This window comes from Rhinolophus sinicus, chromosome 15, assembly GCF_057876585.1.
Source record: "Rhinolophus sinicus isolate RSI-liver-muscle chromosome 15, RSI-T2T, whole genome shotgun sequence".
NCBI classification, from domain to species: domain Eukaryota; kingdom Metazoa; phylum Chordata; class Mammalia; order Chiroptera; family Rhinolophidae; genus Rhinolophus; species Rhinolophus sinicus.
The window spans coordinates 76,239,359-76,252,766 of NC_142515.1; the positions used below are offsets into that span (position 1 = coordinate 76,239,359).

General features: G+C 57.6%; 2 protein-coding genes across 2 annotated transcripts; one reads left to right on the top strand and one right to left on the bottom strand.

The window, feature by feature from the left end:
- Positions 1 to 3,030: 3,030 nt before the first annotated feature.
- NDUFA11 (NADH:ubiquinone oxidoreductase subunit A11) lies at positions 3,031 to 9,195 on the bottom strand. The gene is made up of 4 exons (XM_019710786.3): positions 8,999 to 9,195; positions 4,644 to 4,736; positions 4,406 to 4,528; positions 3,031 to 3,210 (listed from the first exon to the last, which is right to left on the bottom strand). The coding sequence occupies exons 1-4, from the start codon at positions 9,093 to 9,095 to the stop codon at positions 3,098 to 3,100; spliced, it is 426 nt and encodes a 141-aa protein (XP_019566345.1). The 5' UTR covers positions 9,096 to 9,195; the 3' UTR covers positions 3,031 to 3,097.
- Positions 9,196 to 10,162: 967 nt separating this feature from the next.
- Positions 10,163 to 13,405, top strand: VMAC (vimentin type intermediate filament associated coiled-coil protein). The gene is made up of 2 exons (XM_019710785.3): positions 10,163 to 10,376; positions 11,515 to 13,405. The coding sequence occupies exons 1-2, from the start codon at positions 10,186 to 10,188 to the stop codon at positions 11,831 to 11,833; spliced, it is 510 nt and encodes a 169-aa protein (XP_019566344.2). The 5' UTR covers positions 10,163 to 10,185; the 3' UTR covers positions 11,834 to 13,405.
- Positions 13,406 to 13,408: the final 3 nt, after the last annotated feature.

Here is a 13,408-nt window from a genome sequence, read left to right on the forward strand (position 1 = left end):
GGGGCAGGTCGTGCAGGGTCGTGTGGGCATCAGGGAGGACGGGGTTTTATTCTGAGGCAGGTGGGAGCCCTGGAGGGCTGTGGGCAGAGGAGAAACCAAAATTACTCGTGTTCACAGGCGCCCGCTGGCCACTGAGGGAACAGATTGTGGGGGGCAAGGATGGCAGCTGAGGACTGGGGTGGTGAGCACGCTGGTCCAGGTGGGTCATGACAGGGGCTGGACTCGGGTGCAGCCATGGAGAGAGTGAGAAGTGGGCAGATCTGGGATAGACTAGTCATAAGGGCTCACAAGAACGTGAGACCTTGTCAAAGGACCAGACCCTTGGACCTGGTGGCAGGGGCAAGCCCCAACCCCAAGGGGCCTTATTGGCAGCCTCCTGTATCCTCACTGGATCAACAGACACCCCAGTCCACATCCAACATAACTTTGTAAAGGAATCTGTGGGGGATATAATTTTGCTTTTGAGATTTTGTCCTATTGGGTTGCTTTTGTTCCAATCACAGGACCACTTGGAAAGTCTTTCAGAGACAATTTACATGTGGTGTCCCAACAATAGCTAATAACAAAAGAACAATGCCAAATGCCAACTGTGATCCTGGCCCTCTGAAGTCACCTCTCTGGGCCTCAGTTTCCAAATCTGTAAAACAGGACTATGAATAGCTGGCAGGTGGGAAAGGCTCCAGGGTTTTTCTCCTTGTGTCTTACTTGAATTGCTCACATTTTCTTGGCCCACAAAGAGCTCAGAGACCCCCTGGCCAAACAGCCCTGGGAGCCTTGTCCGCACTGGGAAGTGTGTCTCCAGGGCTGGGATCCTAGGTGAGTGCCTGCTGGAGCAGGAATTGGAGGCCCTCTCCCCCACACCAGGCCTGTGAGCTCGCCTGGTCCTCTGCTCGTGCCCTTCCCCCTCACGCACATCTGGAAAGACCTCTTCATCCTCACCTGGGGGTGGGGGAGTTCTGAAAAGGTCCTGCACTGCCCCATGTGGGGGCTGCTGGGGCAGGAGGTGGGGTTACAGGCAACAGGGTGGGGGGACACAACACTCTGGACAGGGTCCTGCATGTGGGGTGGGGATGACGTCAGCTTCACAGCCTAGTAAATGTTTATGGGAAAGGGGGCCTGGGTTTTGGGGCTCCCTGGAGCCCGGGAGGCAGCTGCTCCCTCCTGCCCCATTCTGGGGGGCCTGGCAGGTCTGCTGCAACACTGGCGGCCAGCCCGGAGAGGGTTGGGTGGGCAGTGAGCGCAGACCCTCGCCTGAGCCAGCAAGAGGGGAAACTGAGGCTGGGGGAGAAGGAGCTGTGAACCTTCCCTCCCGCTTCATGGAGAGGTAGTGGGAGGCTGAGGGAGGGTCTGCAGGAGGGTGAGGTCTGGCTCTGGAAGTGGCTGTGCTGGGGGGACTGAGAAGTGACCCGGTGCAGGTCCTCGGACGGCTCCCTCCCTGCCCCAGCCCTGGGAATGGAATGCTCGGTGATCATAGGCCCTACTTCCAGGTCCGTTACCTACTCTTAGAATTTGTCACCCCTGCTGCCGCGGGCAGGGTGGACAGGAGAGGAAGGAGGAAGCGGGCAGTGGCTTGGTCAGGGATGCAGGGATGAAATGTGGCTCCTCTGCGGACGCCACAGGGCCAGTTGGCCAATCTGCTGAGCATGGTGCGCTCTGCCCCCTGCCGGCTGCTGCAGGGACAGACCAGGCTGGTGCGGGAGCAGAGGGCCCTGGTTCCCCCAGGGTGGGGGGAGGGTGCTACCCCCACCCCCAGGGGTGCACTTGTTTGCCCTCTTCACCGAACATCTGAGGGACCCTGTTACCCCCACTTGCCAGGTGAGGAAACTGAGGACAGAGTCAGGAGCGAACCAAGTGCTGGGGCTGGAACGAAGCCTGGGAGCCCACACCCTCAGGGTCCCTCCTAGCCCACAGGCACAGGAGTGGGTGGGTGGGGTGCTCTGCATCCTTTCTCAGGGAACCCCATCCAGGATCAGGGGCCCTGACCCCATGCGACGCCAGGGAGTGTGTTCTGGGCAAGGGTCCCATGTTGGCGTGGTGGGTGGGGAAGCTACGGGGGGGGGGGGGGCAGGGTGGAATAGATCTGGAGTTGCCTACAGGGGCAATAAAAAAACCCAGCCAGTGGCAGGCCAGCCAGGCGACAGCAGCAGGATCTGGGCTCTGTGCTCTGCACAGGTTTAAATTTAGCGGCTCAACACCCAGCTGAATTATTACCTGGGGTGGACCGAAGAGGAAAGAAAGCAAGGCTCCAAGTTTGGCTTTCAACCATGTATAGGCCCCAGGGCAGGCTAAACTCTAGAGAAAAGGGACTGGCTGAACACAGGTAAGGAGGGGGCCATGTCTTGCTCTTGCAGCCCCAGGGCCACCTGCAGAGCCCAGACCCCGCCAGGGCACAGCCCTGCTCCCCAGGGTGGGGCCCAGAGAGCCCTAATTTATGGCCCATCACGGCATGTTGGAGCAAGCCAGCCTTCCTCTTCAGCTGCCAGGAAGCACTGAGCCAGTTCTGCAGAAAGCCTGGGGGCCGGGCGGCCAGCATTCCGGGGCTGCCTAAATCACTGGGCCTGACAGGCAGCGCGGGTGAATCTCTCCTCTTGGTGCTGCCATGGCCATGCCCTGCAGGCTCCTGGTGGCCTGTCACTTACCTGTCGGAGGGGGACAAGGCTCTGGGGCCAGGCCATTTCGGGCTCTCCGCTCCAATGGCCAGGAATTTGGAGTCAGGCTGTGCGTGGGCTCTGGGTGTATTTTCCTCAAGCTGTTGGCTTTGGGGGGAGGCCCAGATAGGGGATGGCCTGTGACCTGCAGGGGGGTGGCAGGAAGGGCTGTGGGTTCCCACTTGCTGGCTGGCCACTGGCAAGCTCAACACACTCCCTGCGTCAAGGTTCCACTGGTGCCTCTGGCTCAGTAGGGGAATCAACCCAGATGCTTTATCTCCTGCTCCCTCCCCAAACCACCGAGCCGCCTTCACTGGCACTGGCCTGTCACAGGTCACTGTCACCCCCAAGAGCAGGGGAGGAGGAAAGGAAGACATGCACAAAAATATACACAGAATTTATTTTTAGGCGCATTTCCACCTGCCCAAGGGTGCGGGAGGCGGCGGGGCTCACACCTTGGGTTCTGCGAACACCTTCCAACCCTCCAGCTGGCCCATCTTGACCAGGGCAGCCATCATGCCCATGTACGCGCAGGCAGCAGCTCCGATCCCGTAACTGTGAGCTGTGGGGGTGGGGAGGGTGGCATTAGGCACTGTGGGGCTTGCCCATGCCCACTGCGGGCACTGGGCTTTGACCCCAAGACGGTGCCCCACCCTCAAGGGATTAAGTCATTGGACCCTCTGACTCTGAAAATGTGTGTAGAAACTGAGGCACAGAGGGAAGCAGGAATCTAGGCTGTCAGGTCTGGGGGTGGGAGGACACACTGGTGTCTCAGCCTGTGCCCAGGTCATAGGAACCAGGCCCCATACCTGCCTCGTGGTCCGTTAACCAAGGAGCACAGACTGTCCCTGACCACCTGAGAGCTGCCACCGGGGATGGCGGTCTGTGTGCAGGACACACTCCAGTCACAGGCTCAGGGGCGTGTGTCAAACCCAGACTTCACCTACTTGCCCAAGATCTCACAGCAAAGGAGCCCTCCCTCTCTGCCCGGCTGGCACCTTCCAGACACTTCCAGTCTTCTGGACCAGGGTGGGTTATCTGTGTGTGGCAGCCCTCCCTCCTCTCACTGGCCCCGAGGCTGGATGCGTGGCATCTGCTCCCTGTGCCAGGCTGGCCCGGCACGGCCCTTCCCACCAGGGAGCATGCTCTGCTTGGTCCCAGGTGACCTCAGGCCACCTCAGCCCCGTTTCTGAGCAGCTATAAAGTGAGAACGGTGAGAACAGCAGCCCTGCAGGGCCCTGTGTTCAGTCAACTAGGGCTCTGGGCGCTGGGAGACAGACAGCAGGGAAAACAACCAGCACTTTCTTTTCCGAGCTCATGGGCTGGCGGCAGAAACTGGCAGTGAAATCGAATTCTCTGACAAAGCGCACGAATATGGAGTGAGGGCGGCGGGGGTCCTAGATCCCACATAGCGGGGTTGGTGAGAGGAAGCTGTGCTGATATCTGGGGGAAGGACATTCAAGCAGAAAGAACAGTATGTGCAAAAGTCCTGAGGCAAGACGGTGCTGTTAGAGGAGGAGAGAGTGAGCGAGGGGGAGAGGGAGGAGGGGAGGGCTTGGTGAGGAGGGCGCGCAGTGGGTGCTTTAGCAGTAGCACCTGTTACTATTATTGAACTAGCTGGTGGTCGAGGTTCAAAAGCACTGGGAGCTGTCATGGTGACTGCCCGTCCTCTGCTGGAGCGAGCATCCTGCACACAGGCCCCAGGATGGAACCGAGAGGGAGGAGGTCAGCGGAGGTCGGAGTAGGGGCTCACTCACTTCGTGCTCCCAGGGTCAGGCCTCCAGCGCAGCCTCCGATGAAATAGTTTAGGGGGTCATCAGGCTTCTCTCGGACCTGGGCACTGACGCAAGATGTGATGCCAAATACGGCGCCGATGGCGGCTGTGGGGGCAGGCAGGGCGGTGTGGGCTCCGAGTCAGGGGCCGGGGGGCATGACAGCCAGGCCAGTGCCAGGAGGGACCCTGAGGAGAAGCAAGACACCCCCAGGCTCACTCACCTGCAGTAAATGTGTACCGTCCTGTCCTGGCCACTCCTTCCAGGAAGGAGCCGGGGGGGTTGAGTGCAACGCTGTAGGCAGAGGTGATCAGGCCTGCGGGACGAGAGGGGTACACGGTGGCTCAGACGTAGGCCTCCGCACCAAGGAGCGGCCCTGATAAACGCCCTCTCCCTTCGTCCCCAAGGCAGCTCAGCTGGGATGTGAACCTGGGTCTGCTGCTCCGAAGACTGGGCTCTCACCCTGCCTCCAGCACCCAGGCCGCCCTCCTAAGGCCTGGCCATGACAGCTCCTGCAGAAGGCCTGCCCTGTCTGCGTTACCTTCCAGGGCCCTGGCCCAGTATGCAGCAGCCATGAGGACGGGCCTGGAGCCTTGGTGGCCAGGCTGCTCCCCAGCTGAGCACAGGCCACCATAGCTGTGCCCCAGAGGCACTGGCACCCAGGCCCCGCTCCCATCAAAGGCTCCATTCTCATGTGGGGCCCGGGGCTCCCTGGCCTAGTCATCCTTGGCAGAGGGTTGGCTCCCAGGGCTGCCAACATCTCCCCGATGGCAGCTCTGGCCTGGCCCATCCCTCACACCTGGTTGGCTGAGTGACCGTCCACGCCTGCTCGGCCCACCATGGCAGTCAGCTTTTCCATCTCTGCCGTGGGCCTGACCCCCCTGCCCCTGCCATTGTTTTACACATGAGGGGCAGGGGTGGGGGCTGGGCCTGGAGCTGAGTGCCACGGGGGTGGCGAGGACCAAGGTTCTATACTGGAGCATCCTGAGCGAGCCCTGATCTGGGCCGTGTGGGTTTGGGGTGAGGCCGGGGCTGGCCCTCAGTCAGCCTCCCCCGCCAGACCCTCCTCAGTGGGAGGGCAGACCAGGGTGCACCGGAACCGCCCAACATGGGACTGCCCATCCTCCAGCTGACGCTGCTCAGGGCGCCAACACACCCATCTCCCCACAGACCCCCCGTGTGCCTATTGTAGGCAGGGACCTCCCTGGGCCAGACCATTCCATCCACCGTGCCGTCGACCAGGTGGCAAGCACAGCCATTGCCCCACTCACCCTCCTCAGGGCCCAAGGAGCTCAGTTCTCTTACATCTGTCGCTTCATGGGAGGGGAGGGGGCCTCAGAGAGGCAGAGGGACTTCTCCGAGGTCACCCAGCAGTCTGGAAGCCAGGCAGGTCTGACCCAAAGGCCAGGCTCCACCCCTCACTGTGGCCCCAGGGAGAGGGCTTCACCCCAGTCCCCAGGTCTCCAGCTTCTTAGGACCCACTCATGGGACCTTCTAGGTTGAGCAGTGCCTCCCACCCCAGCCTGGGCGTGGATTCAGCTCACTGGAGCTGCCGTGGGGCACTTTTCACACTGGACAGTGGGGTTAATCTTCACAGCAACTGTGAGGAGGGCCAAGACTGCCACCTCATTTCCCAGATGGGTAAACTGAGGCCCAGGGAGGGAAAAAGAGCCACATATAAAGCGGGCTTTAGTACACCTTGAATTCATACAATGCTACACGTCAAATGTATCCACTAAAACAACAACAACAACGAAGCAGGACTCCCATGTACAAGCACTGGTCTGAGGGTCCTCCAGGTCTTAGTTCTCCCAAGCCCACCACAGACAAACTCTAGTGTCTCCGCTCGACCTCGGAGAGGCTGGAGGCTGGAAGGGGGAAGTGGGGACAGACTGTTCCAGCCCAGCAAACATCCCCCCACCCCCCGCTTCCCAGCACTCTCGCACACACATACTCCCCTCATCCTTATAAAGAATTAATCAGAGGGGGTTCCCAGCCCTACCTGGGACCTGGTGAGTCTTGATCTGCGAAGTTGGGCCAGTAACGAGGGTCTTAGGATCCCCCTGACGGGGAAGCACTGACGAGATTCAGTGATGGCCCCCAAGCCCAGTCGTGCCGTGAGACCTGGGGGGCATCTTATCAACCCAACCCCCCATATGCCTGTGGTCCTGGCCACGCTGGACACAGAGTGCCCCCACCACCTACGTTTCCTCAGAAGTCCTTGAACTGGGAGAGGATGATCTGGGAGCCCCCTGATTATCCCAGGGTCAAGATGCCCGCCCCCCAACTCTCTTCCAGTCATTATCCAGTATGGTGACCTGCCACAGCCGACCCCTCCAGGAGCCCTCCTAACTCCTCAGATGCTGCAACCCCCAGCACATGGGGATCTCTGCTAACTCGGGTCTCTCTAGAGCCTCCTACCTACCACCCCCTCAAAAGGCCCCCTCCCCAACCCCTCTCAGCCTCCCATAGTGACCTTCAGACACAGAGCACAGAGTAACAAACAGTTACTGTGTGCCCTCATTCATTCATTCATTCACAAATTCATTCACTCACAAAGTTACTGTGTGCCCTGATTCTTCCCTCCCTCCCTCCCTTCCTTCCCAAACAGTTATGGTGCGCCTACAAGGTGCTGGGTTCTGCTGGCAGTAGGGCTCCCAGCCCTCCAGGGCCTCACCAGCTCAGGGAAAACAAACATTAAATTAATTATCTTGGGTGAGGACTGAGGGGAGGCAGGGAATGAAGGAGGGGGGAGGTGAGGGAGGATGTAGGTACAGGTTTAAGCCAAGTCCTGTATGTTGAATAGCACTGGCCAGTGAGAAAATGCAGGCAGGCAAAGTGAGCAACACATACACACACACACAGTGACATGCTCAAGACCCCTGGGCACCCTGGAGGGCTCACGGAAGCCAGTGACCACCCCCAAATCTGAGTCTTCCAGCGACTGCCTGACATGGCATCTCTGTCAAAGTGTCCCACCCATGCCCCCTCAAATACCCTCCGGCAAGCTGCTCCCCACCCCGGCTCCTCACTCACTCGGTAGCACCCCACTCCTGAGACATACCTGGTCTCCCCCAAGAGCTTCCCGAGACTTCAGGCCACACCTACGGCGCATGCATTTGGGAGCTCACATGCACACTCCCACTGACAAACACCAACGTTAATGTCCTTCTCAGCTTCAAAAGTTAATGTCCTTCTAAAGCATCCACTTCTCCAAATCTTCTCCCTGAAGGTCCCACACACCACTCAGGCAACCCCCTCCGGCTTTAATTCCCCCTGAGACACAACCACCATCCTCCAGTTATTCGCCAATGTCAGCATCCCCCAGAAGAATCCACCAGAATAACTACAGTGACTGGTGACTGAACCTCACACTGAACAGCCCTCCCCGGTTCTCATAGACACCACCACACACCCTGAACTGTCCTTCAGCCCTTTCTCCTGAAGACCCTCCTTCAGCCCTTTCTCCTGAAGACCCTCCTTAAGGACCCTGTGTGCACATTCCTTGCCCCAGGAACCCCCAGGATTAGACCAGCAGACCTGGATTTGCAGCCTCGCTTCAAAAGACCCTGGGGTAGTTAATACATCTCTCCGACCTTCAGTTTCCACCTCTCAGAAATGGAAATGACAATGGTGATCTTACTAAATATGTAGATAATAGTGATTATTAGGTCTACTCTAATGCAAATGCCTCCCTCTGCAGATTCAACTTCTGCCAGGCTGTTTCAGGAGCTGGATATGGAGGTGGCCAAAAACACCATGTCTACTTCTCAAGGAGACTGGAAGGGACAAGATTCTGGGGTCTCCCTTACACCCCCAAGGCTATCCTTATAGTAGCCCCTGACTCACTTCACCTACAATCTCCTCAGCACCCCAAGGATTCCTCTGGTGGCCCCAATAAAAACTGCATATGTCCCTGACCACCCAACTCTCCTGGACCCTAAAGAGACCTCATCCCACTCCAGAACTTTATCAAACTTCTGTATCCCCCTCAGAAACTCCAATAACCCATGATCCCCAAGTAACCTCAAGTTACCTGGCCAGAAAGTCTCATAACCCCCTTCTCTTTTGACCCCGATGATGGCCCTGTCCCACTCCACGTCTTCCCCATTTCCTAGCGATCGTTTCAACAATAACCCCCAAACTCCAGCATCCAGGGACCGCTTCTGACAACCTCAGTGATCAGCTTGTCACATGTGCCACGACCTCCCGGTGCCCTCCAACCCTGCCAGCCCCCCGCCCCACATCTATCTCATACAAGTTTCCCATGATCGCCCCAGATCCCCGTAGACGACGACCACGTACCACGCCGCGAAATTCCCAGACCCCATGTGCCCCCCCAGATAGCTCCCACTGATCCTATGACCACCCTGCACCCTCTGAATTAATCCGACACCCCACCAAGTTTATCTCGTACAAGAGCTCTCCAGAGTTCCAGGGCCGCTAAAGACACCCCGACGACAACCATATACCACCCCGCGAGATTCTCAGTCCAACAGGACACCCTCGGACATCCCCCAGTGACCCTATGACCTCCCTGCACCCTCTGCTCTCCGGGCCCAGCCAGTCGGGGCTCACCAACGGCACCACTGATACTGGTGCTGGCGTACGCCTTGCGGTGACACTCAGTGCCCTCGGGGATGTCCCAGTACCGGTGAAGAAGCATCCGCGCCATGGCTGCCCACCCCGAGCCCAGCACAGAACACCCCGCCGGCTTCCTGCGCGCAAGGGCAGAGGCCTGTAGCTCTCGCGAGATTTCTTGGTCGCGCGCAGCGCCCCTTGCGGACGGGCCGGCAACAAGCGTGCAACTTTATTGAGCTCCACGGATATGAACACGGGCTGTGGGCACACACGGATGTCTCGGGACTGGCGTAAAGGAAGAGCGCGTGCATCCCCAGCCGATTTCTGGAGGGGAAAACAGGCCAACCAGGATCAGAAAAGACAGATCTCACTAGCTCCAGCTCAGAAGGTCCTAGGTAAGGAATGGTTTGACTCCGGAGGTGGGGCCTAACCTAGGGGCGGGAGTATAATGGGTAGTCGGCCTATCCCCGTGCAGATTATGGCGCGGACGGGACGCGACGGCACTTGACAGGAGCAAGATGTAATACGAGGCGGGGCATAATGGGGTGTGTGGCCACTTCTAGCGCTAGAATCTGTGTGGGGGCGTGGTCATGCGCTGTAGCCAGTCCCAAAACTGGTTAGAACCGCGTGCGACTATTTTGGGGCGTGGCCAGGACCGGGGGCGGGGCAACAGCAAAGGGGACCAATCCTAGTGCTAGGATCTTAGAGGGACCTGGCCTGTGCCCAATTTGTGGCTTGTCCAAGCCCTGGGTGGGATGAAGTACATGCTACGCTTGGGGGCGTGGCCAGAACCAGAGACACACCCTGAAGGGGACTTGACCAATCCGGAGCTGTACGATTGCCTCAGGGCGTGGGCGCAGCAAATTCCGGAGGCGTGGTCAAGATTGTTCGGTCGCGTGATCCAGGCCAATCCTGGTGTTAGTTTCTGAGCAAGGGTAGGGCCTATCTCCAAAGAGTGACCAATCCTATTGCTACAGCCTGAACGGGGCGTGCCACCAGAGGACAAGGCCCGGCTCAGAGGCGGAGTTTCGAGGTGCCGGAACCAGTCAGGGTGTTTGGGTTTGTGGAGGGCCGCGCGGAGGTCCTCAGAGGGCCTTTGGGGGCGTGGCTCGTTTCGGGGGTGGAGCCGGGGCTGGTTCCGGGCCGCCCGGGGGCGTGGCCGGGCCTGGACCGCCGCAGGGGCCATGTCCGCCCCGCCACCCCTGCAGATCCGCGAGGCGAACGCACATCTGGCGGCAGTGCACCGGCGCGCCGCTGAACTGGAGGCACGGCTGGACGCGGCGGAGTGTACGGTGCGCGCCCAGGCCGAACGCCTGGCCCGTCACGACCAGCAGCTGCGCGCAGCCCTGGACGAGTTGGGCCGCACCAAGGATCGGTGAGGCCCGGGGCCCACACGGTCGACTTCTCGGAGGTGGGCGAAGGCGGAGCGGAGATTGGAAAGGGAACATCAGCAGGGGGAACGGAGTGCATTCACATGGGGTCTGGATTACTGGAGAGATTGAAAAAACAAACACCAAAAAACTTGAATTAGTCATCAGCATGTAAAATTAAGAGATGTCACACAAGTGTGGATTTTTAAAAGTTAAAATCAGCTGGTACTGAGTGGTGCAAGGAGCACCGACCTGGTGTAGGTATTGGGAGCCATGTCAGGTTCTTGTGCAGAGGATGAGATCTATCAGCAATTTTGAAAAGTCCCTCTAGCAGCTGAGAGTTGCAAGGGATGAGACAAGTGCCCAAGGAGGTGGTAGGGCTCAGGTGGGAAACAATTCCGAGCCGGCTGGATTCATTCATTTACCTTTACTGAGCACCTACTATGTGCCAGGCACTGTGTTGGGTACTAAGACACATCTGTAAGACCTGCCCTTAGGCAGGCACATCACTATGCAGTTACAACATGGGGTAATCAAGGTTGTAATGGAGGTGTACACAGGGTTCTGAGGGGACCCAGAGGAAGTCTTCCTGGAGGAGCCATCTAAGCTGAACAAATAGGAAAAGGAGAAGAGGAAACTGCAGGAAGAGCTAGGGGGAGCGATGAGTCTGCTCAGGCTGCCATAACAAAATATCACAGGCTGGGTAGCTTAAACAACAGACATTTATGTCTCACCGTTTTGGAGGTGGGTAAATCCATGATCAAGGTACTGGCAGATTCAGTTGCTGGCGAGGACTCCTCCTGACTTGCAGATGGCCACCTTATCACTGTGTCCTCACACAGTGAGGGCAGAGAGAGCTTCTTGTAAGGGCACTAATCTTATCATGAGGACCCCAACCTCATGACCTTATCTAACCTTACCTCCCAAAGGCCCCACCTTCAAATATCACTCACGGATGTTGGGATGCAACGTATGAGTTTGGGGAGAACAAAAGCGTTCAGTTAGTAACACGGGGAGGCTTGAAGCAGTGGTGAGGAGCATGGCTTGTATCCTGACGGTGATGGGGAGCCTCAGAGGTGGGGAGTAGGGAGAGAACCTCTGGTCCTCCAGTACCATAACTGCCATGTCTTGCGTCCCTGCCAGCGAGATTGCCGCTCTCCAGGAGCAGCTGCTGACCTCTGAGGCCACTGTCCACAGCCTGCAGGCTGCTGTCCACCAGAGGGACAAGCTCATCGGGCAGCTGCAGCCCCGGGCAGAGTTGCTGCAGGACATCTGCCGCCGCCGGTCACCCCTGGCTGGACTGCTGGCTGCCCTGGCTGAGGCCGAGCGCCTGGGGCCCCTGCCAGCCAGTGACCCTGGCCACCCACTCGCTCGCGGGCCCAGTTCACCCCTTGCCAACAGCACTGGGGAGAAGGGGGACAGGGTCCACCTCAAGCCAGCAGTATTTGGAACCACTGTGTGAGCCCCAGAGTAGATTCCAGAATGGAGACAGAGGGTCCCTGTGGGGACTTTTTCCACTGCTGCGGGTGTCCTCAGGGCAGGGTGGGGGTGTCTCCAGTGTCCCAGCGGGGACCCCATGGCAGAGCCATAATCCTTTTCAAGCATTAGAACCTGCTAAAAAAGTCATAGGTTTCAAATGGATAGCATGCAGCCCAAATGTTTAGCCCAGTCAGAATTTTTTTAAAACAAAACTTTGAACCCATCACCTTTGTTGAAAAATTGGCAATGTTTACACACAAAATCTGGATTTCTGGCTTCAGACTTGGCCATGCTTGCCTGGATCTGAGCCCAGAATACCCTCTTTAGCCAGGGTGTGAGTTTTAATTAGCCCCCCTATTTGTATTACTGTCAGATGCCTGGTCCCCGAAGCATCTGAGTTTGAGACCTCTTTCTCTGATGGGGGCAGATGGCATCAAGTTCCACGTTATTTGGTTTTTTCTCCTTCCTTTCCCCCGGCTCTGATTTTCACTCCTGAAGCATCCTCCATCCCAGGCTAACGCTTTTTCTTACTCTTCATCCCAGACCAGAATTAAGAGTTTCAAGCTTCATGCTGTTTTACATTGGTTATTTGAAGATAAAATTTTAATCCTAGGTACTTTTTTCCTAACTCCATCCTTCCCTCAACCTTTAACCCAGAAGGAAGAGCATGTGTGTGGGACATACTGAGATGCTGGCAGCAGGCTGAGCTGCCCAGGAAAACTCAGGCATCCCTTAACCTTGATAATGTCCTGCCCCAGGACCTTTACATTGGCTGTTCCCTCTGCCTAGACTGCGCTTCCCTCAGATGTCACATGATTGGTTCCTTGTCACTCAGGTCTTTGCTCAAATGTCACCTCCTCAGACAGAGGTCTTCCCTGACCACCTTATCTAAAGTAATTCCTCCCCACCCTGCCATTACCCTGTTCATTATTTTTCTTCTTTGTGGAACTACTTACCATCAGAATGTAAGCTCCATGAAGGCAGGGTTTTTGTTCTGTCACCAGCACCTAGCACACCCTGAGACCCCAGCAGGAACACGATGGGTCTGTGGGCCTTGCAGGGAGCCAGAGATCCCCAGCACTTCTGACGACCCCCACCCCATCAGCCAGTCCAGCTTTTGTAGTAAGCAGCTGGCTCCTTTTCTATATTCCCTAGAGAATCTATTTTTTAACTCCTTATTTCTATGCTGCCCTTCTTGGCCCGAGACTGTCAGGACACTTTGCTTTTTATCAAACCAGAGAAACACCGTGCCCTTCTCTGTCCAGTCGAAGTGCCCAGCCTGGTACCATGGCAGCCATTTCCTGGCCTCCTTACTCAGGGAATTGTCATAGCAGGAAGTGCAGAGGGCAGGGCCCATTTCAGCCTGGAAAGGTTGGCACCCAGCCCCAGCTCTCAGGATGGTGCCGTCTGCCTGACTGCCTGCTGTCCAGCAGTGACCCCCAGTATAGCAACAATAGCGCGTTTTCTCCTCTGGATGAATAAGGAGGGGCTGTTTGTATGAGGGAAGGCAGGCTGGGGCCTGTCTGAGCTCAAGAATAAACCGGATGATTTCTCAGCC

Coding starts and splice junctions, on each gene's coding strand:
- VMAC (XM_019710785.3), top strand. CDS start 10,186: ATGTCCGCCCCGCCACCCCTGCAGATCCGCGAGGCGAACGCACATCTG. Junction 10,377..11,514: donor TTGGGCCGCACCAAGGATCG/GTGAGGCCCGGG, acceptor CGTCCCTGCCAG/CGAGATTGCCGCTCTCCAGG.
- NDUFA11 (XM_019710786.3), bottom strand. CDS start 9,095: ATGGCGCGGATGCTTCTTCACCGGTACTGGGACATCCCCGAGGGCACT. Junction 4,737..8,998: donor CAGTATCAGTGGTGCCGTTG/GTGAGCCCCGAC, acceptor CTCGTCCCGCAG/GCCTGATCACCTCTGCCTAC. Junction 4,529..4,643: donor ACGGTACACATTTACTGCAG/GTGAGTGAGCCT, acceptor CTGCCCCCACAG/CCGCCATCGGCGCCGTATTT.